General features: G+C 43.6%; 1 protein-coding gene across 1 annotated transcript; it reads left to right on the forward strand.

Annotated features, from left to right (window-relative positions):
- The first annotated feature begins 3,679 nt into the window (after nt 1-3,679).
- On the forward strand, nt 3,680-23,250 carry LOC308125301 (uncharacterized protein). The gene is made up of 3 exons (XM_080488951.1): nt 3,680-3,933; nt 9,703-9,999; nt 21,715-23,250. The coding sequence occupies exons 1-3, from the start codon at nt 3,762-3,764 to the stop codon at nt 22,902-22,904; spliced, it is 1,659 nt and encodes a 552-aa protein (XP_080345077.1). The 5' UTR covers nt 3,680-3,761; the 3' UTR covers nt 22,905-23,250.
- The last annotated feature ends 754 nt before the right edge of the window (nt 23,251-24,004 follow it).

The following is a 24,004-nucleotide window of genomic DNA, read 5'->3' on the forward strand; positions in this document are numbered from 1 at the left end:
TGGTAGCTGACTTTCAATTAGCATACACCTGCCCATCTCGAAAAGAGTACGCCAGCCCCTCTCTGCGGTACCGTTCTGGTGAGGTGAATACGGGGCTGATGTCTCATGCTTAATGCCATTCTTCCTTAACAAGGCCTGGAAATCCCCACACATAAACTCCTTGCCATTGTCAGACCTGATGCACTTCACCTTTCCATAAAGAGCTGTATCTGCCAGGAACTTTTCCGTTGCCTGCACCGTGTCACTCTTTGTCTTAAGAAAGTATACAAAAACTGCATTTGAATAATCGTCTGTGAATGACTGCACATATTTGTATCCATCAATAGACTCAGTAGCTACTGGACCTGCTAGGTCTGTGTGGACCATCTCCAAAGGAGCATCTGCTCTTGAGTCAGGATCTCTGTTTCGGGTTTGTGCAAACTTTCCTTGAATACACACCTCACATTCTTGATCAGGCCTAGATGTCTTGCTCTTAATCTGCATACCATCAACCACATTTTGCAATCTCAGTACATCCTCATAGTTGCAGTGACCTAATATTTCATGCCATGTCTGCATGTCGTGACAGATGTTACATTTATCATTTTCCTCAACATCAGTGTGCAAATAATACAACTTGCCATACACATGAATGTCAAACCTGGTGCCGTCTTTATGTTTCAACGTGTCTTGTCCTTGTTTAAAAGTGACTGTTGCCCCAGAAGTGGTGGCTGACTTCACCGAGAAAATGTCTTGGGGATATGTCGGTATAAACAAGGCGTCTTTCAGCGTTGCTTTGCACGTCCGTCCTGTACTATCAATCAGGGACACCTCTGCATTCCCCCTACATTGCGCAACGCCTCTGCACAGTGTTCCGTCGGCCAGCTCCACACAGTGTGCTTCCTGCTTGAATGTGTTGTCGAAGCTCTTGAACTTGGCTATATCAGTAACGATGTGGGAAGTAGCTCCGGTGTCAAGCATCAGGCCCTTCTCCTTGATGTTGCCTGCCCGTTGTTGCTGGACTCCGATGTCTTCATCTTTTATCCTGAAAGCGTAATCTGCCGCTGTTGCTCCCGATCCGTTGCCGCTTTCGTCTGCGACTTTCTTTGCTCCATCTTGTTTAGGTTTATGCCGACAAGTGGCATCATTGTGAGTGCCATTTTTACAGTGACTGCACCATGTCTATCGCCGGCATGCTTTTGCTCGATGGCCCTTCATGCCACACTTGAAACAGATCATGTCTGCATCTTCGCTGTTCTTGAATTGCGCACCTGTTTTAGCAGGCCTCCATGCAGCCCTCGCAGCAGTCTTCATTACATTGTCACCGGACTCAGCTGCGGTTAACCTTTCAATGTCTTCAAAACTGCGTAGTTTTGTTTTGAATTCTGCAAATGTTATATTGTCTTCGTTGTGCGTTACATGTATTGCGAATGGTTTAAAACTTTCAGGCAGTCCTTTTAAGACCATAGCAATCAGTAGACCATCCCCCAACGTTTCTCCCGCGTTCCGCAATGCCGTAATGGCGGCCTCTGCTCTGATAATGTAATCTGTAACCGTCTCAATGCTTGCCTTCTGAAGCGATGTTAGCATGGTATACAGGTTGATGATGCGGGGCTTCCCTTTACCGGCATAGTACTCCCTCAGTATCTGGAATGCCTTCCTCGCATTATCGGGTGCATCTCTCATAATTAACGAGAGGCTCTTATCATCCAAAAGTTGGATCAATTCAGCATACGCGTCGGCATTCTTCTTACCGTCCGCTGCTGTCTCAGCTTCACCGTAAGTTTCTCTCAGGACCGTATTTTTCAACCCTAATAAATGTAAATGTCCAAGCACTTTAGTCTCCCACAGTTCATACTTGGTTTCATCTCCGTCGAACATCAGTCGAGGCAACCTGCTTGTCCCTCGTTGATCCATGATGCTATCCGTTAGCCATTAGCACGCTGTCCGTCGCGACTTTCTATCGACTGTAAAAACATCAAAACTCTTCCTGAGTTGCTCCTGGGTCCATAACCTGTTGAGGTCCGCAGCCTCACCAGCGTTGAACTCAAGAAGTAAAGAAAAACTTGACGGAGGCAATAAAAATGGTCTCAAGCTCTGAGGCTTATTTATTCCACGTGAGTTTTACATCTATACTAGAAGTTGACGAGAAGGGTAATAAAAAAAAAACTTAACATAGAGCTGGGACTGATAGAACACAAGTGGGCATGTCTATAACAGAGATGTGAATGATACAACATACCTGCGCCCCACAGTGGTGAACATCATATACTGCATCTCAAACAAAACAGTAACATCACACACAACACGAGTACACATTATATCAGTGCCTCTTAACACATTTCTCTGTTTTATTTGATAAACAATGTAATGTTGCTTTAAAGAAGAAATTGTCTCGGGTGAATTTCAACAATTATGAGGTCTATGAGGAGAACATAAAACAAAAAGAATGACACACTACCAGTTCAGTAAGTTATTAACTCATGTATGAATAAAATATATACATGTAATAATTCAAACATCAAAAACAATCCTCACTCCTCATCTGGAGGTGTTCCTCTTCTCCACTGGACCAGGCTTCAGGTTCCTCAGTAGTCCTGGATTCAAATAGTGCAAGGTGTTAGTTTGAATCCTCAGCATCCTCCAGTAGAACTTACAGTAGAACCTCCAGTAGAACCAGTAGAACCTCCAGTATAATGGGTAGAACGCTTTTGTGCAATTGAGACAAAACACTATGGCCAGTAGAACCTTCACCTCTCAGTCAATATCGACAAACTTCCGCGACGGAACCAGGCAGCAGCTGCTCCGTCTCTTCTAGTCCTGATACTGATGATAACTGTTCCTCTACAGAACCAGGCAGCAGGCTGCTCTGTCTCTTCTAGTCCTGATCCTGATGATAACTGACCGTGTTTATGAGCTCCATTCTGTCCTGAAGCTTCTTTTCATCACTTCATTAAACCGCCTGATGTGCGTTTTGAGGAAACAGTCACACCGCTGGCATATGGATGGATGGACTTTTTATTCCACCGTAAAAAAAAGATCTCGACTTTCATTTTCAACTTTTTCTGAAGCGCATTAAGGGGTTTTTTTTTTCAGCCTCCGAAATTTTTTGTTTTTCAGTGGCCCTAAAACTCTTCTGTAGAGTTCAGTTCAGGCTTTGAGAGACTTTATGAACGAGCGACTAACTGCTGCTGCAGTTACACACTGTGATACACACTGATACACACTGTGATTCAAACTGATACACACTGTGAGACACACTGATACGCACTGTGATACACACTGATACACACTGTGATTCAAACTGATACACACTGTGATACACACTGATACACACTGATACACACTGTGATACACACTGATACACACTGATACACACTGTGATACACACTGATACACACTGATACACACTGTGATACACACTGATACACACTGTGATTCAAACTGTGATACACACGGATACACACTGTGATACACACTGTAATACACACTAATACACTGTGATACACACTGATACACATTGATGCACACTGTAAACACACTGATACACACTGATAAACACTGTGATACACACTGTAATACACACTGATACACGCTGTGATACACACTGATACATATTGTGGTACACACTATACACACACACACAGCGGGAGAAAATGTGGTATTAAAGAGTGTGAAAGCCTAATGTCCGACTACCTGTGAATGCAGCACAAGATAACGACACGTCATCAACACGCGCCGTCTGGAGTCTGAGAGGAAAAGCTTCATCTCGTGCAGCAACAATGAGTTCAGTTCAGGTTTTGAGAGACTTTATCAACGAGCGACTAACTGCTGCTGCTGGAGAAATATTCACCGTGTTTGAACAAACTATCGTCCTGCACGAGGAGGAGATTGACCGGCAACGAAAACTGCTGCAAAACATCTGGAAACCTCGAATCAAGTTGCACAGAACAGGTGAGGAAACGTGTGAAGGAACCAGGTCAAACTGGAAACTTCCCACTAAAGCCGCACTTCAGGATAATCGGACTAATGTTTGTCCCGATCTCCCCCCGAGCATCGGGAGCAAAGACCAGATTGTTGGACTCTGGAAACAACCTGGAGTCTGATTTTCCTGTGGTGTGGGGAGTGTTGAGAGGGATTCTATCTGGTCTGATCGGCTCAGAAGGAGAGATCCTAGATTATCATGTTCAATATTTACTGTGAGAAATCCTGAAGTGTGTGTTCTACTCCGAGAGGAGCTGAGCAGCACGGGGTGTGACGTCATGAGTACCTGTATTGGTACACAGTCCAGGATTCTTCAAAGCTTCACAGATGAAGAGCCACACACTTGATGATGACAAAAGACCAGATCTCTTCTGATCTGATAGTGTGTGGTGTGACTACCGGTCTCACCACACTAACTAGTTCTTCAGCAGAGTATCAGGCTCTTCACGTTTCAAGATCAAGATTCATTTTATTGTCATTCTACTTTTCAGTACAACGAAATTACATCAAGCACAGATGGAAAGAAGAAGACAACATTGGGAGAGGGAGGAGAAAAAAGAAGTCACATTGCAGACAGTACTCCTTAGAGTAAAGTCTGGAATATAAGAAAAAAACACCTCAGCACATTTAGCATCCAGCATATTACAACATAATACATGTCACAAGACAGAGCACATAGGATTCCATGGGGTGGGGCGGGTGGGTGGGGGGGGGGGGGGGGGTGGGGGGTGTGGGGGTTGCAGGAGAGAGGTTACCCCCAGTCGATCACGAGCGTCCCATTTGCTACGCAGCCAGTTTCCGGCGCGACCACGAAGAGACCCCTCAACCGCTGGGGGGGGGGGCGGGGACCGTTCTGAGTCAGTCCGGCCTCTGATGATGTGAGACGACCTCGGATAAGTTCTGGTCAGAGATAGTTCCTCGGGGGGAAAGGGTGTGAAGATAAGGGTGAGGTGGGGGGCAGAGCCTTTGTTGCGTCTTTATCCTAGGAGAGAATGTAAACAACCTCTGGTTGTCATGGGAGTCCAATGAAGATTAGAGATGTTTTGAGGTCAGGGTGTCTTGTTTTGTAGCACCCTGGGTACAGTCTCTGGTCTCCAGCGAGTTTAAATCCAAATCTGTGGCCATTTCTTTATTTTAGCGTCCCCTCAGGGCTCACGCTCAATATTCCAAATCTCACTGAGTCAAACGTGACTTCAGTGTAAAACACGGCATGTAGATGTAAACAAACATGTTGCTACAAATCAACATCAGGCCTTTATTATGACTCAGCATTTTCTCTTATCGAGGTAACTTCAGGATTAACCCTGGGTTTTCAGTTCTGCGAAGCAGATTCACTTCTCACCAGGATAAATCACCCAGTACTCTGTAGTGATGTTCCAGTTTGAACGAATCGTTCAAAACCCGTGAGTCACTTTAATGAACGGTGACTCACGAGTCATCACGTTCATTAACTGGTTCACTGAGTCATTCCTGCTCCAGCCGTCCAGCTGCAGAGAGGAAAACACAAACGTCACTGTTGTGCTGCTGCTACTCCAACTGTACCTTATAAATATTAGTGCTGTCAAAAATAACGCAGTAATGTAATTAATTGATTTGAAACGTTTTTTTACTCCCTTACTCCAGCAGCACGTGCAGCATCTCTGGGCGCAGCACCGGGACTCCAGAGCAGCACAATACCCAGAGGAATAATATTAAGGCAGAAAGTTTCCTGACTGCGGATTGAGAAAGTGAAAGTGATTAGCTTTACTTTGAAAAGCTGAATTTAACCACAGAAGTAATTCTGCAGCAAAACAGCAGGTTGCCATGTCGGCTGACCAGGAGCCACCAAACTGCTAAAACTGGAGGAAATACTAATTTCTCTTCTTTCTCTCTTTCCCTGGCTCTCCTGTTTAGTGTGTGTGTGTGTGTGTGTGTGTGTGTGTGTGTGTGTGTGTGTGTGTGTGTGTGTGTGTGTGTGTGTGTGTGTGTGTGTGTGTGTGTGTGTGTGTGTGTGTGTGTGTGTGTGTGTGTGTGTGTGTGTGTGTGTGTGTGTGTGTGTGTGTGTGTGTGTGTGTGTGTGTGTGTGTGCGTGTGTGTTAGATGTTTATTAATTAATTAATTAATGTTTTTATTATTTCGCTTTTCTTTGACAGAAACAGTTTCACCAAAGTTAAAATGACGTTTATAAAAATAGTCTTTGAATTTAAATATAGTCTCTGTGTGTTGAGTCGACATTAGCTCCGTGGTTTTCCCTGAATAAATATTCATTACAAGCTTCAGTCTTCAGCAGAAAAACAATGCGATTAATCGCAATTAATTACAGAAAATTGTGCAATTAATTGGTAATTTTTTTTTAATCGATTGACAGCAATAATAAATACATCATATTACTCACTTTAGTCGCCCTGTGGGAAAACCAGCTGTGCTGCTACCGCTAATAGCTGCTACCACTAATAACCGCTACCGCTAATAGCTGCTACCGGCTCCTTCAACTCGTGACTCGTTCAGCTCCTCTGAATCGATGGGACGTAGAGTCGTTCAGCTCCTCTGAATCGTTGGTTCGTAGAGTCGTTCAGCTCCTCTGAATCGTTGGTCCGTAGAGTCGTTCAGCTCCTCTGAATCGTTGGTCCGTAGAGTCGTTCAGCTCCTCTGAATCGATGGTCCGTAGAGTCGTTCAGCTCCTCTGAATCGTTGGTCCGTAGAGTCGTTCAGCTCCTCTGAATCTTTGGTACGTAGAGTCGTTTGGCGAGCTGCTCCGCCCCTCCCTTACCTGAAAGTCTGCAGCGGCACTCAGAAAGTTTCTGAGTGACGGCGGAGGAAAAAAACACACATTGTTTGTTTCACAAAGCTTGTAGAAATAAATACATGAATCAGTACATAATAAATATCATTAAAATACGACTGTAGCATGTAATGTGTGACGTTTAATACTGTCCCCTATAATTAGTTCCACCCATTTAACGTCACATGATTTATTATTACTAGTAAAACTATTTTTGAAATTTATAAGAAGAAAATCTGAATTTTTTAGGAAAAAATGAAACTTTAAAATCATACATCTAAAAAAAGGAAACTGTATATTTGCCTCTCTGGATATCAGAGCCCGTATTAACGAAGCGTCTCAGAGTCTCAGAGCTCCTAACTTAGACTAAAAGTTCCTAGTAAGGAATCTCAGCTTCAAAGTGATTGAGGAAGTTTTTATGAGCAACTCTGATCAAAGAGTTGAAAGCAACTTTGATCTTAGTGAGGAGGAGTGGTCGACCCTGTTGCTCTGTATGATGCCGGCTGCTGAAAGCTGATTGGTTGTTAGAGAAAGGAAGAAAGAAAAAAAGCCTCTGTGCTCCTCGTAATGAATGGAGAGTAAAATTATGAATCATGAAAATTACTTTATGTCATGATGATGAAACTTAGAAAAATGTATTAAATTTGTACACATCTTAAAATGATTGAACTTTCCTTGTTCACATGCTGATTATTACATTGATTTGATTATTGTTCTCTTTTCTGTCCACGCTGGTTATTTTGACCTCTTAATGTATTATAAAGATATTAATGGTGGAGGAGACGCAGCGTCATCAAGTCCTGTGATGGTGGAGTTCTTATAAAAATAGATGTGATTTGGCAGAATGATGTAAACAAGAAATGGAATGGAAACCAAAAAAGAAGTAGAAAGCCCAACTGGACAGGAGAGCAGTGCTGTTAGCTCCTCCCTGATGAGGTCGACCACAAACATTCTTCCTGTAGATTAAATCTTTGTCTTTAAACAAACGGAGAACATCTTTCCTTTCTTTGTCTTTCCACCATCTTGTCTCTTTAAGAAACTCTTCGTCTTCTTAAAAGTCCTCCTCACTACTCTTAGCGGTTTTCCACCTCCGGAGCTCTTTTAGGGCTTAAGATACTTTGTGAATTACTTTTATCTCAGGAAGGAAATATTGTAAGAAAAATCTTAAAATTCAAGGAATTCAAAGAGTTTTTCTAAGAATGACGTCACTCAGAGCTTCTTTTAGTCTCAGGATGCTTTGTGAATACGGGACCTGGTATTTACTTTATGTTAAATTATTTTACTTAACTTAGTTCCTGGTTCAAATAAACCTCAAAAACACCACAAATAATGTAGAATAAAGACACCAGTGCCACTAAAAACTAGTGTACTTATTGTTTATTTCCCTCACAAGTGTTTCAGCATCTTCCTATTAACACATGAGGCGCCTGGTGCTTCATGACGCGGTTCAGCTGAGCCTCCAGGTCCTGGAGAGGCTGGAAATGATGCGCATGTGAACTGAATCAAATGACTCCAATGACTCAGACACCCGGTTCACTGGGATGAACGACTCCTAAACCCTTGAGTCCGTTTCAGGAGTCGGGTTTCCCATCACTAGAACTCTGACGTCTGACTGCAGAGCATTAAAGCTCCGTCTCCGGACCAATCAGATCTCTTGGAAAATGACCTCCCTATTGTTAGATTATCCTGATTGGTGCCTGGATTGTTCCGCCCACGTGGGATAGTCAGAGCAGAGCAGCGGAGACGGAGTGTTTAGAGCGATCTTTGTGACATAAAAAAATAAATAAGAGCCGGTAAGAGCTCCACCCTGTACTGGACACGTCACTGAGCACAGACACATATTTACCTGTTAACACACCTCAATGAGGACAACCTGCCTGACCAGGACAACGGACTGGTTTTCCTGGTGAATTTCAAGCTGAGCGACACTGAAGCAGCCTAAATACTTGGGCTTGACCAGATTATTGGAATATTCAGGTTGCGGGTGCTACACCATTGCCTCCATACTCCAGTCCTGGTTCTCTTCCTTAACGTTCCGTAACGTAACGATCCTGAAACTATCTCCACTTCTGCTGCTCGGCGTTCTCCACCTTTCCTCGAGTAGTTTATGTTTCACTTCAGGAGTTCTGAGTCTCTGGATCTTTATTTACTCTTAAATTGGAATTGTTCAGACGGGGAGACGGAGGATCTCATACCAGCGTCCAGTAGCTCTGGAGCATGAGCAGTCTGACCGCAGAGGGTCGGAGCCGAGCGCACAGGGTGGATGACCATTTTGATGTCAGGCGTAGCATAGATGGGCCTTGGCGTCACTTTCCCTTTACAGCAGAGAACATAAGGCCCGTGGGCCTAAACTGACCAAGAGGCTCCAGTCTGGTCCCACCAAGCAAGGAGGTTATAGAGGATTTATACAAATTCAATTCAATTGTATACATCTTTGTATTGGTTCAGTTATGTGCTTTTAAATAACCAAAACATATTTGGTGTTTGGTTTGTTCAATATCAACAGGTCCTACAATTTGTCCTCTTGACCCGTCCCTCCGAATAGAGGACACTTTGTCTTCGGGGGACACTTGCCCTTGGATTTTAGGGTGTCCCTACATCAGAGGTTTTACTGTATTGAGCGTGAAGAGCCTGATACTCTGCTGAAGAATGAGTTAGTGTGGTGAGCTCGGTAGTCACACCACACACTATCAGATCAGAAGAGATCTGGTCTTATGTCATCATCAAGTGTGTGGCTCTTCATCTGTGAAGCTAAGAAGAATCCTGGAGTGTGTACCAACCTTAATGTTTCTGAGCTCAGAGAAGCTCATGTTGCATCCAGACAGTTTTCTCATTTATTCTTAAAAGGCCACAGCTACTGTCAGACTTTTACTTTGTAAATCTTTGTATTTTAAATGTAGCCTGTCCTGTCTCATCCGTCCTTCACTGTAAAATATTCACATCATCACATCAGTGACCTTTGTCTTGTTTCCCTCCAGAGAGTCCACAGCAACATATTGGTCACCAAAAGACGAGGTCCAGAGTGGAGCAGGAGGAACATGAAGCTCCACGCATTAAAGAGGAGGAGGGTGGTGTTGAGGAGACTGTTACTGATGGTGAACGTGACAATTCCCACGACTCTGTGAGAGACTGGACCACCCAGCGACTGACTGCTGCTGCTGTGGAAATATTCACCCTGTTTCAACAAACTATCCTCCAGTACCAGGAGAAGAGGGATCATCAGCGCAGACTGCTGGACATGATCCTGAACCCTCAAATCAAGTTGCACAGAACAGGTATGGAAAAGTGTGAATGAACACATGAATGTGACGGGTGGAGGATCTCCATCGTTATGACTGTTTGGTTTATCCACCGCAGACAGAAGCAGGATTTGTGTCTCTGATGGTTTTTGAAATCTTTAATCACCAGACTGGTAACTCCAAATACACCCAGTCTTCTCCACTCTCTAGTTCAACTCAGCCACACAGCGCCCCCTCTGGTGTGGTAGTGTAATCACAGCAACAGCTCAATGTTACACTTTATTAAACACATCTCCCTTTTTCCTCAAAGAAATATTCCTTCTCAACTCGACTGTAAATAGTAGCAGAACTTTAACAAAGTACATTTACTGTGTAAAATCTATGTTAAACTCTAAATGTCTTGCACAGCATATCTGCAATGATTAGAAATGACGGGGAGGCATTAAAAGAGGAAGTGCGGTGATGCAAGAGAGAAATGTTTGACAGGTGAACGGTCATGTTGCTGGAGGCAATAAAGAAAAACCGACTTGACTTCTTCGTCAGTCTCGTCCTTCTCTGCCTCCACAAGCAGACAACTTATTGAAAACAACAATTTAACTGAAACAGTTTGTTCATCTGCTGATCAAAAGTCTTTAAAAGCCAAAATCTGCACAGAAATGTTGATTCCATGTCATTTTCTGACAAGTGATCACACTGTCGAGACCTCCTGATGGCAGAGGTAAAAAGGCTCAGTGTCTTTGAGCAAGGCAGGATTGTTGAGCTGCAGAAGCAAAGCCTCTCACAACGAGTCCTGGCTGCTGAGGTTGGACGCAGAAAGACAGTCATTTTGAATTTCTTCAAAGATCCTGAGGGTTATGGAACGTAAAAGTCAAGTGGTCGACCCAATAAAATGTCACCAGCATCGAGCCGGAGGATCTGATTGGCTGTCTGTCCAGACACTGGACGATCCTCCAACCCAAATTAAGACCATGACTGGTGCTGACTGCAGCCCAAGAACCATCAGACGGCATCTGTGAGGGAAGGACTTGGAAAACTAAATAATTCTTCAAAGGCCACGTCTCCTTCAACAATACTAAGTTGTTGGTTTGGACTTTTCAAGGGAGCAGCAAACATGGGACGTTCAAAGGTGGAATAAAGTTTTATTCTCTGACGAGAAAGAATTAGGATCTTTGTTCAGCTGGTCTTAAACCTTTGATGAACAGCCTGTTTCAGTTCAGTTTTTGTTCTCTTGCTCCCTTTTTCTTTTTGAAATCAGCGTTCTGTGTGTAGAGGCTTGAAATGACTTGAGAATTTGCAATGGCTTACTCCTTCGTCAACTGTCAGTTAGAAATGATATTCCACAGGCAGTGTCAGTAGCTAGCCCAGCTACACACTTCACAAAAGTCCACTCCAGAAACGTTGTTGTATTAAAGAAAAAATATAAAAATCTCTGTTTAATTACTCAGTTCCAAAGTTATAATTCCACTCACTTACAAAGGAATGTAGCTGGCTAAAACACTTGAAATTACTAACTAACAATGACAAAAAGAAGAGGTAAGAAAACCGTTTGCTCCTGTAGCTCTCAAGCACTGTCTCCCCATTTCCTGAAATCAACAGCTCCCCTCACGCACGTATGCGGTCTTAAAGGGGCAGTACCCTCTTTCATCAACATGCACCAAATCATATAAAAACATGAATTCTAGTGTGCTTTTAACGTTTTTAACTATCATATGAACTTTCAATTTAAACTATGCATCTTTTTTAACACATTTTAATCATGTTAACTGTATTCAAAACTATGAACTGTTCTTTGACCTCTACATACCCGGCCCCTAATTGCTTTCTAAGGTAGAAACAATTACAACTTAGCTGAAGAATGTCTTTCTTCTGAGTAACACTCAGGTAAGTAACAGTCTTTTTCATGCTGCTTCTTGAAGTAAGCAGAGCTTCGTGATAGGCCTCTCGAGTTCATTAGTCTTCGTTTTGACTCGAACCTTGCGGACCATTCCATGTTCATCCTCCACAGTCTTGATGATCCTTCCCATCAGCCAGGATCCCCTAGGCGCTGACTCGTCGACGATCAAGACTACATCTCCTGGGATGAAGTTCCGTGATGGATGGTTCCATTTCTGTCTTTTTTGGAGTAGAGGCAGATACTCTTTGGTCCAACGTTTCCAGAATAGATCGCTCATATACTGAACTTGCTTCCATCTTTTACGCGCGTAAGTGTCATCTCTCTGGAAGAGTCCCGGTGGTAAGTTAGGTTGAGTCTTAAGCAGCAGCAAGTGCTGTGGGGTGAGAGCTTCCAGGTCATTCATATCGTTTGAAGGCATTGTAATAGGCCTACTGTTCAGAATAGCCTCACATTCACAGAAGAATGTTTGAAGACCTTCCTCATCCAAACTTTGTTCTCTCAACGTAGCAACCATAATCTTTCTGATGGAGCGGATGATTCTCTCCCACACCCCTCCATGGTGTGATCCGGATGGTGGATTGAATATCCATTTGATGTCACGTTGGAGCATGCTGTTCTCGATTTGTGAGGTATTCCACTCTTTTATAGCCTTTCTGAGCTCACGTTCAGCTCCAACAAAGTTCGTCCCATTGTCAGATCGCATTTCCTTCACTTGACCTCTCCTTGCAATGAAGCCACGCAGAGCGTGAATAAAAGAGTCTGTTTCCAGAGACGTTGCCATTTCGATGTGGACGGCACGACTTGCGAGGCAAGTAAATATGACTCCATACCTTTTTCTAGACAATCTTCCACGTTTTACATCGAATGGTCCAAACAGATCCACTCCACTTCTAGTGAAAGGTGGTTCGTCCGGTACAACTCTGTTTCTTGGTAAGTCCGCCATCATTTGTGTGCCTGCTGCACCATGTTGTCTCCGACAGGTAGTACAGCGAGACAGCATTTTCCTGATTGCTGAGGGAGCGTCGACAATCCAGTATCTTTGATGCACGTGAGACAAGACATGATTGCGTCCACTGTGTCCCAGCCGCTCATGTGCGTCCTGAAGAATCAGGCCAGCCACGCGATGGTCTTTTGGCAGAAGCATTGGGTGTTTCGATTCGACCGGCATGGATGCGCGACTGAGCCTCCCTCCAACACGAAGGATTCCCTCTTGAAGTTGAGGATTCAGTCTGTAGATCCGACTACTTCTCTTGACGAGCTCTTTTCTCTGAAGAGCAGATATTTCCTCTCGGAAATTCCTATGCTGACAGTGGCGGATGATATCCAGTTCTGCTTGTAGCAAATCATCCACGGTCAAGAAAGTTTGTTTGAGACTCCTCTTGGAGCTTGTCATTTCTTTGTTCACTTGTTCTTGATCGTTGTATAATCCATTAACTTCCTTTCTCTTCTTTGACAGGTTTACCAGGGTTCCTTTGACTCGAGTGAGCCACGCCACCGCCTTCTTTAGCCGTATCCATGAAGAGAAGTATTCTGTTAGTTGTTGCATTACATCAGTACTTTCTTCTACTGTTGTAGCGTTAACAAGTATGCCTTTCTTGACCTCAGGATCTGCGACTGTAAGCTCCTCTAGAAGATCAGACTTGTCTGGCCATTCCTTTTCTGGCTTGCTGAGGAAGGCAGGCCCTGAGATCCAAACTTCATTCTGTGTGAAGACACTCACTTTTTGTCCTCTAGAAGCGTAATCAGCTGGATTCAACTGTGTGTTGATGTAGCTCCATTGCTCCACACTTGATGCTTGTAAGATTGTAGCGACCCTGTTCGCCACAAATGTTTTGAATCTAATGTTCTCGTTTGCTATGTACTTGAGTACGGCGGTGCTGTCCGTCCAGAACTTGGAGTCTATCAGAGGCAGCTGTAGTTCTTTCTTTAGCATGACATCCACCTTCACAGCTAAGGCAGCTGCCGTCAGCTCCAAACGTGGAATGGTTGTGGGCTTGAGAGGGGCAACCCTTGCCTTTCCCAAGACGAATGAGCAGTGTATTTGGTTGCGGCTGTTCTTCTGGACTAGGTAAGTAACAGTACCATAGCCTGTTTCACTCGCGTCACTAAAGTGATGTAATCGAGCCTCCACTATTTCTCCAAACTCTGGTGGCTTGAAGCACCGATCCACTCCAAAGTCAGTGAGCTGATGAAGCTCTTCCATCCACGTTGACCATCGTCGTCCAAGGTAGTCTGGCACAACGTCATCCCATCCTGTTCTCAGTCTGCACAGTTCTTGCAGGATGTTTCTGGCCGGCAGAATGACTGGAGACAACATCCCCAGTGGGTCGTAGACTGAACTCATCATTGACAAGATTCCCCTTCTGGTGAGAGGCTTCTGCTGGATGTTCACGTGGAACTTGAACTGATCTGACTGGATACACCACTGTACCCCAAGAGCTCTCTCGATCGCGATTGAATCCTGGTCAAGGTCGAGATCTTTCACTTCTGTTGCCCGGTCCTCATGTGGAATGCTTGACAACACATCTCGATTGTTGGTCATCCATTTCGTTAGTCTAAATCCTCCTGTTTGACAGATAACCTTCAAGTCTTGGTATAGTTTGACTGCTTCTTGTTCAGAGGCAACTGATCTCAAACAGTCGTCGACATAAAAATTATGTAAGACTGTATCCACTACTGATGTATCAAAGTTGTTTTTGTTATCTTCTGCACACCTTCTCAACGCATAACTAGCACAGCTTGGTGAGGAGGTAGCGCCAAACAAATGAACCTCCATCCTGTATTCTTGCAGGTCTTGTGAGACGTCACCTTCCGGCCACCACAAGAACCTAAGAAGATCAACATCTTCTGATGGGACTTTCACCTGGTGGAACATTGATTCCACATCCGCCATTACTGCGACTTTCTCTTGACGAAACCTTGTTAAGACGCCAATCAGACTGCTTGTCATGTCGGGTTCTTGCAGTAGTTGTTCGTTGAGTGTGGTTCCTTGATATGAAGCTCCACAGTCAAATACAACTCGTATTTTCTGCTTCTTCGGGTGGTAGACGCCGTGATGAGGGATAAACCACACCTTTCCGTCGCTTCGGTTTAGTTCTTGATCTGGAACCTTTGCAGCATAGCCCTTGTTTATCATGTCGTTCATGAAGCAGATGTAGTCCTCCCTGAACATTTGGTTTCTTTGAAGTTTCTTCTTTATGTTGAGCGCTCGTTGCTCTGCCACTGGTTTGTTGTTGAGCATTTTTGCATTTTTGTTCTTCAACGGAAAACAGAGTAATGGCCATCGACTAGCTTGGCTGATTCAGAAACTCTGTCCATGAACAATTGATCTTCCTTGGACATTTCCAACTGTTCTCCCTGTGCGTTCTCAGGAAAATCACACTTGAATTGCTGCATCCATAACTCTTCCAATCGAGCCACTGAGATGCGATTCATCTTGATCTGTGTGTGTCCATGTTTCGTTCGGCTTCTTATGTTATCACGCAGTGGTCCGTTTACTGTCCATCCCAGGGCTGTGCGCACTGCATACGGCCCATCCTTGACACTGCGGATTACCACCTCTGGTTCCAAGGCTTTTGCCACATCAGTTCCAATCAGAAGACCAACATCTGCATTGATTGAAGGAATTTGTACACCTTGCAGATGTGGCCACTTATCCATGTCTTCTTGAGTTGGAATATTCTCTTTACTCACTGGGATTACCCTTTGTGTAAAAACCTCTTTGAGCTCAATGAAGTCATTGCCTTCTAGGCTGCTCACTTCTAAGTCTGGTACGGCATTGCAGGATACTGTCTTTTCTTCTCCCATAGTGGTGAGTAGGATGTTTACTTTTTTTCCTTGCAGGTGAAGGTCGTTCGCCAGCTTGTTAGTGCAGAAGGAAGCGTTACTCCCTGGATCCAGGAATGCATAATAAGTCAGCACCTTGTTGCCTTTCTTTGCCTTTACTTTGACAGGAACGATGGCGAGGATACTATCGGTGCCCCCAGCCCCAGTCTGAGTGCTTGTGTCCCCTGCGCCTACGAACCCGCTGACCACGGTTTGCTCTTCCTTCAGAGACTCGTCCTTCGGCTCCTCTTTTAAAGCCTCTTCCTTTGATGAGTCTTTGGGTTTCTGTTTTATATGTAGGAGTGTAGGGTGTGTGGCTGAACATATCTGACAGCTCTTCTTTTCTTCACAGGCCTTACTCATGTGTCCTGCTGTAAGACAGCTGAAGCAAAGTCCTTTGCTCTTGAGGAACTCCAATTTTTCCTTGTGCAACATTCTTTGAAGTTTCTTACATTGTTCCATCATATGGTCTCCATGACAGAAGATGCAAGGTTTCTTGAAGGCCTTGTTCACATTGGTTCCCTTCTCCTGAGTTTTCTTGTTTTCAGCAGCAGCACCTTTCTCAGCGTTCTGTGCTTTTACTTCGGTGGCCAGTGTTGTGATATTTCTCTTTCCACTTGACCTTTCTGTATTACTGTCTGTTTGGCGTTTTGTTTGTCCCGGGATTTCACCGAACACAGGGTGTGATGCCATTTCAGCCTGTGTGTTGACGAACACTACGACATCTTTGAACTTCGTCCGGCGATCTTGCTTTTTCTGAATGTCTATTGCGACACTCCTGAATCTCTCTCTCAGCCTGTAGGGAAGCTTTGCGATGATCGTGCGCATGTTCGCAGCATTTTCCATCTCATCCAAGTACTCAAGGTCTGACATTGCATTACTGCAGCTTGTGAGAAAGAGGGCATATGATTCGAGTGCTTTGGTGTCGTCTGGTTTCATGGTGGGCCAGTTTAAAGCTTTGTCAAGGTAGGCCATGGATATCTTATATTTATCACCAAAGCGTTCTTTCAGAAGTCTCTTTGCTTCAGGATAGCCCTGTTCTGAGTCCATGTGAAAGCAACTGCGCACCAAGTCATTAGGCTGTCCATTTGTGTGTTGTTCTAAATAGTAAAGACGATCCTTGTTATTTTCAGTCTTACTCTCCACACCATGTTCAAACGCTCTCATGAAGAGACGATATTCTATTGGATCTCCCCTGAAAATAGGAATATTCTGTGGTGGTAATGCAGAGAGCTTCTGTTGCTTTATTAGGCTTTCGGTGATGTCATTTTGGCGTTGCATGACCGTAATTAGACTGTCATCCATTGAGTATACAGCAGCTTGTGTAGCATTGCCGCCTGCATTTCTTCTTATTGTGTGGCTTTGTTGACTCCCACTGTTGGCCACGCTGCTCTCACTGCAGCTGACATCTTGCTTCACTGAAGTAGACGTTAAAATGTCCACTCTACTTCCTTTGGTTCTGCCTGACACTTCTGAACCTTCATATTTTCTTAACACAGCCAATTGCGCATCAGCTGTGGCGAGTCCAGCTTGTAGCTCTAACTCTTCTCTTTCAGCCTTAAGCTGTAGTTCATGTTCTTCTAAAGCCTGTTTTCTTCTCAAAGTAGCTGATTTTGCGAGCAGAGCAGCTCTTTCCAACTCTACCTTTAAGCGTTCAGAACGAGCTGACGATGTTGTTGAAGCTGAGCTGGTAAACTTAGATTTTCTAGATTTCTTGGATGTGACTGATACACTATCTTCAGGTTGTATCTCGTTGCTGACCTTTTTAGCTTCTTCTTGGCGTAACTTAGCCACTTGTATCCATACATTCACTTCTTGTACAAAGTCTATGTGCTCACTATTTCTTGGCTCAAACCAGTCCTTTTGATCTGTGTTCATATTCTCCTCACGTCCTATCTTGCAAAATAGGTCTTTGACAAGCACATTTACTTCACTGAATTCCTTCATCAGTCCTTTATATTTGGTCAACAGCTCCTTTGCTATTTTTTCTACATTTGCATCATCATCCATTAAAGCATGCAGATCTTTCCTTTTCTCCATAAGTTGACCAAGTATGGCTCTTCTTGAGGTTATTTTCATTTGCAGATTATGCTCCAATCCTTTAAGTGTTGGTTTAACAACTCTCTTTTCCTTGTCCTCTGTTGGTCTTACCGTATCTTCTGTTCCTGTACCCGCCATGACTGTTCTGTGGTCAGTCCTTCCAGTAATTACACATGTCCTGTTTGTTCTCTCCGCCGGTTAGCCAGAGCTAGCTCGCTAACTAGCTAATCACGAGTCACCTGCAGCCTCAGTACACCACCTGAGAACGTCCATTCGGGTCCCTCCTTGAATCCTGAATATGTGTTCCACTTTCCACAAGCCTCTCCAAAGGCTCCTTTTCCAATGTGAAGCGGGATTTCTTACTAAATGTAGAGGCTTGAAATGACTTGAGAATTTGCAATGGCTTACTCCTTCGTCAACTGTCAGTTAGAAATGATATTCCACAGGCAGTGTCAGTAGCTAGCCCAGCTACACACTTCACAAAAGTCCACTCCAGAAACGTTGTTGTATTAAAGAAAAAATATAAAAATCTCTGTTTAATTACTCAGTTCCAAAGTTATAATTCCACTCACTTACAAAGGAATGTAGCTGGCTAAAACACTTGAAATTACTAACTAACAATGACAAAAAGAAGAGGTAAGAAAACCGTTTGCTCCTGTAGCGCTCAAGCACTGTCTCCCCATTTCCTGAAATCAACAGCTCCCCTCACGCACGTATGCGGTCTTAAAGGGGCAGTACCCTCTTTCATCAACATGCACCAAATCATATAAAAACATGAATTCTAGTGTGCTTTTAACGTTTTTAACTATCATATGAACCTTCAATTTAAACTATGCATCTTTTTAACACATTTTAATCATGTTAACTGTATTCAAAACTATGAACTGTTCTTTGGCCTCTACACTGTGGTTGCTTTGTTTGGGTGTTTCACATTAGTAGGGTGTACATTTAATGTGTATTACCTTGTGTATGTTTGATGTGGAGGAAAGGAATGAAAATATGATGGTTGTGTAAACATATGAACTAAAAGACCAAACTGACTAAAACATCTTCAATGTCACAGTCCGTGTTCCAGAGTTTTTTCACTGGTTGTTGTCTTCTCCAGTCCTGTCACAAATCGTTACATCAGGTGCTGACGCTGGAGATGTTTGCTCATATTGCTGCTGTTTCCTTTAACGTACAGGACATGTTTCAAGAAACATTTCAGACAGTGAAATTTCTCTTAACTGGTTTCACTCCACTTGTTTGTCCACTGGTTTCACACTTTGGATGAAGCCGCTGCTTTTTGCACAACAGACGGAGTCTGAAATACAGAGCTCATGACCTTCGTCTTCTGAGGAACCATAAGGCGGGACTGGAACCAGATGTCAAGACAGCGTGACGGAGATTTGGACTAAAACACAGAGACTTTAGGAAACAGAGGCCCAGAAGGAGGCAGCAGTGAGCCCAACGTGCTAACCAGGCTAATGGCTAACAACAGACTCGCTCTTCCAAGTCTGTTCCTGTCTAACGTCGACTTCCTGGAGGACAAGATCCATCTGCTCAGACTGAGACTGAACTTCTACAAAGAGATGAGGAACTGCTGAGACCTGCTGAACCACAACATGCTGGACTCCACGTATCACCTGGACGGACTACTTTTCTTCTCCACTAGAGAAATCAGCTGTTGTGGAGGGGGTGAGTGGGTGGAGCCACTACAGAGCCAGAGGTTGAATATTTCCATGAACTCCAATGCAAACTGGTTGGTTCTGGTTTTCAGGACAAGACTTGTTATACCATCAGGTCCTGCAGCTTTCCTGGTTTTTACACGTAGAAACATCAGCCTTGCTTCAAGCTCCCATAGAACCTCCACCTCTAGACTTTACCGACTCAACTGTTCTGTCCATTCGGTGAACTGTGAAGAACTCTGCTGGTTGAATGGCGTGGTCTGGGATCGTGGGGGTCCGCCATGTCTCTGTGAGACAGATGATGTTGCAGTCTCTTGTGTCCCTTCGGTACCTTATCCTGGCTCTGAGCTCGTCCAGCTTGTAGTCCAGAGACTGGACGTTAGCCAGCAGGATGCTTGGCAGTGCTGGTTGTTTCTGTAGCCTTAGCCTGTTCCTGATGGCTGCTCATTTCCCCCGGGGCCTGTTACGCTGCCGGGGTCTTTAGTTGTTGTTGGAAGGCCCCCGCAGGATCTGGCTGGACCAGGACGTATCGGCAGTACAAGTTGTGTAGTATCCAATCCAATCCAATTTATTTATAAAGCACTATTAAAAACAACTCAGTTGAAAGTGCTGTACAACAATATAAAAATACAATTATAAATACAACAATACAGTGGCAGCACAGAATACACTTATAGCAGTAAAAGTCAACTTCAACACTGGTTAAAAGCCAAGGAGAACATGCGTGTTTTGAGATGTGATTTAAAAACATGAAGGGAGTCAGCCTGTCTAATGAACAAAGGAAGCTCATTCCACAGTTTGGGACCAACCACAGAAAACGCTCGGTCTCCTCTTAGTTTGCGATGCGTCTGGGGGACCGAAAGCAACGCTTGGTCAGCTGACCTGAGTGAACGTGCTGGGGAGTACGACACGAGCAGGTCGGACAGGTAACGAGGGGCAAGGTCATTAAGACATTTGAAAACAAATAACAGAATTTTAAAATCAATTCTAAATTGTACTGGGAGCCAGTGCAGAGAAGAGAGAATAGGTGAAACGTGATCATGCTTTCGTGAGCCAGTCAAAAGGCGCGCTGCAGCGTTCTGAACCAGCTGCAGGCGTGTCAGTAAGGACTGACTGATGCCGGTGTACAGGGCGTTGCAATAGTCCAGCCGTGTCGTGACAAAAGCATGAATCAGGATTTCAAAATGATGTTTTGAAAGTGAGGATTTTATCTTTGCGAGTTGCCTCAGATGGAAAAAACTCGCCTTCACCACAGCACTGATCTGTTTGTCAAATTTAAAATGTTGATCCATCATTACTCCCAGATTAGAAACAGTTGGTTTGACAAACTGTGTCAGCGATCCTAGGTTCACCGGGGCGGCAGTACCAGAAGCGCTCGGCCCCACTAGGAGGACTTCAGTCTTTCTGTCATTAAAATGTAAAAAGTTAGCAGACATCCAGGATTTGATTGCTTCAATACACTCCAAAAGTTGAGTGGCACTGAAAGCATTCTCACGCTTCAGGGGCACATAGATTTGGCTGTCATCCGCATACAAGTGAAATGACACCCCAAATCTACGGAGAACAGATCCTAGCGGGAGCAGGTACAATGAAAACAGGAGAGGACCAAGGATGGACCCTTGCGGTACTCCATACGACAGAGGGGCTGTGGAGGAAACACAATCCCCAACTTTAACACAGAAACTCCTCCCTGTTAAATAGGATCTGAACCATTTTAAGGCACATCCTCGAATGCCAACCAGATTTTCAAGGCGATACAGGAGGATTTCATGATCGACTGTATCGAACGCGGCAGTTAGGTCCAACAGCACCAGAGCCACAGTATGGCCAGAATCATTCAACATTAAAATGTCATTAAAAACCCTTAATAAAGCTGACTCAGTACTGTGGAGGTTCTTAAAACCAGACTGAAAAACCTCTGGGATCTCATGTTCATCCAAGAATGACTTCATCTGAATGAAAACAATTTTCTCCAAAATTTTGGACAAAAATGGGAGTATGGTGATAATCCCATATTCACCAGTGTGTCTCTGTTGTATTTGATTTGACCATGACATGACATGGTGACGACTTGGGTTGGGGGAGGCTGATGGAATTACTTTACCCCACATGGACCGCCCAATAAAGTTGTGGACATTGATGTTTTCTGAAGAGACATTTCCTGAGAACATTTAAAAGCAGGACATTTCAGTATCACTCCATCTCAGGTAGCATGGTAAACAGTTTTCAAATTCACTGCTTGAGTCACAGGTTGTTGTTTTTTTAAAGCTGGAACTGTGGAAGTAATGTAACTAACCTTTTATCTTTACTTTTTTGTCCCTCCAGAGCTCCCACTGCACCATGACTGTAGGGAGGAGCAGCTCTTTACACAGGAAACAAACTACGGTCTAGAGCAGGAAGAACCAGAACCTCCACAGGTCAAAGAGGAACCAGAAGAACCAGAACCTCCACAGGTCAAAGAGGAAGCAGATGAACCAGAACCTCCACAGGTCAAAGAGGAACCAGATGAACCAGAACCTCCACAGGTCAAAGAGGAACCAGAAGAACCAGAACCTTCACAAGAACCCGGTACCAGCCAGGAGGGAGAACAGCTTCTACTGAAGGTGGAAAGTGGTTCCTTTAGGGTTCCTTTTATTGAGGAGCAACGTTCCCTGAGTGAACCAGAAGAAGTACCAGACACTGAGCAGTTCTTCTCTCATGACTCTGAAGTCCACGATGTGACAAAACATCTAGACTCAGAATCAACTCTAAATGCAGAGCAGAAACAAATCAGCATATTTCATAGTGACCATGTGGACGACGTTCCTGTGTCAGAGCAGCAGGCTGAAGGGGAAAAGCTTCTTTGTGAGGAAACGTCTGATGAAATTGTCCCGAAAAAACGGAAATTGTCTCAGAACTTAGGAACCGTCACTGGTAAGAAGATGAAAGTTTGTGAAACATGTGGGAAACGTTTCAGTTGCCAGAGTATTTTGTTGCGCCACGTGAGAACTCACACATTTGAGAAGCCATATCCTTGTGAAACATGTAAGAAAAATTTCAGTCAACGGAGTTATTTGTTGGTCCACATGAGAACTCACACAGGTGAGAAGCCGTATTCTTGTGAAACTTGTGCAAAACGTTTCAGTTGCCAGAGTAGTTTGTTGCGCCACATGAGAACTCACACAGGTGAGAAGCCGTATTCTTGTGAAACATGTGGGAAATGTTTCACTGAACAGAGTACTTTGTTATGCCACATGAGAACTCACACAGGTGAGAAGCCGTATTCTTGTGAAACTTGTGCAAAAAGTTTCAGTCGACAGAGTCATTTGTTGGGCCACATGAGAATTCACACGGGGGAGAAGCCGTATTCTTGTGAAACATGTGGGAAACGTTTCACTCAACAGAGTACTATGTTATGCCACATGAAAACTCACACAGGTGAGAAGCCGTATTCTTGTGAAACTTGTGCAAAAAGTTTCACTCAAAAGAGTACTTTGTTGCTCCACATGAAAGTTCACAAAGAGATGAAGTCATGAAAGACTGGGAGATTTCATTCAGGAAGTCCAGCTTGAGCCCAACATCACAAGGTATCGTCCAGTTGAAAGGAAACTTTACTGATTTAAACTCTGATGAGACTGTGCTTCAGGAACATGTTTGGTTTCTGCTTTGTCACAAAAATGAGAAGATTTAAATAAATGTGTTTTCTATTTGTGTTGAACTTCACAGAGGCTGACAAACGGTTCCCTGGTTGCTTCATGAATCTTAGAGAAACACATTTCATTTTTATTTCTAACACGACTGCTTATTAGTGAGTTTTGAAAAAACATGACTTACAAAACCTGTATGTGAAATTTGAAGAAATGTAAATAAAATGTTGAAATGAATCCAATGTGTTTTTTATTCAACATGAATTAACTATAATATAACTTGTCACTCTTTTTATGTTACAACAGAAAAAATACTTTTTGCTTCCATGCAACACATGGATGCTGAAATACAATGTCTGAACACTTGTATAGAATATAATATGTCTTGGAACTGATTCCAATCATCAAAACATGTCATCCAGTTCTAACATGAAGGTTTATTTGAAACAATGGACTAAAACATACAAGCAAGATGTTTTGATGTTCATCCAAACACCTTCATCAGTTGTAATACTGAAACAGGAGATGTTCCAATGAATGGACTTCACATGACATCACATCAGACATTACATTTCATCCATTCCTCAAATCAAAGTTATTCTGACAGTAAATGGTACAAAATCTCCATTAAGATGGTTTCATCCAAACTGGTCAAACTTGTTGCAACGTGTTAAATGTGCTGTAAACAGGGAAACTAATTTTAGTGAGAAAGTCAGAGACATAAAAGATTTGGCAAATCATTACTGAATGATAAAAAATGCCATTGTATCAATTAAGTTTTGAAAACAAAGTAGTGCTCAGAGAAGGGATGAGAGGTTCACATTTCATCAATTCTTCACATTTTGTCTTGATGTCACAGCACAAGAAGAGATTTATGGCTCAATGTAACAAAAATGTTTAAATCTTCCCTAAAATCAGCCACATATAAAACACTCAGGACAAGAGTCTCATGAGTCCAAGCTCCACAACAATAAACAGGCCAAGCTTCC

Source organism: Lipophrys pholis (assembly GCF_963383615.2).
Source record: "Lipophrys pholis genome assembly, chromosome: 20".
In the NCBI taxonomy this organism is placed as follows: Eukaryota; Metazoa; Chordata; class Actinopteri; order Blenniiformes; family Blenniidae; genus Lipophrys; species Lipophrys pholis.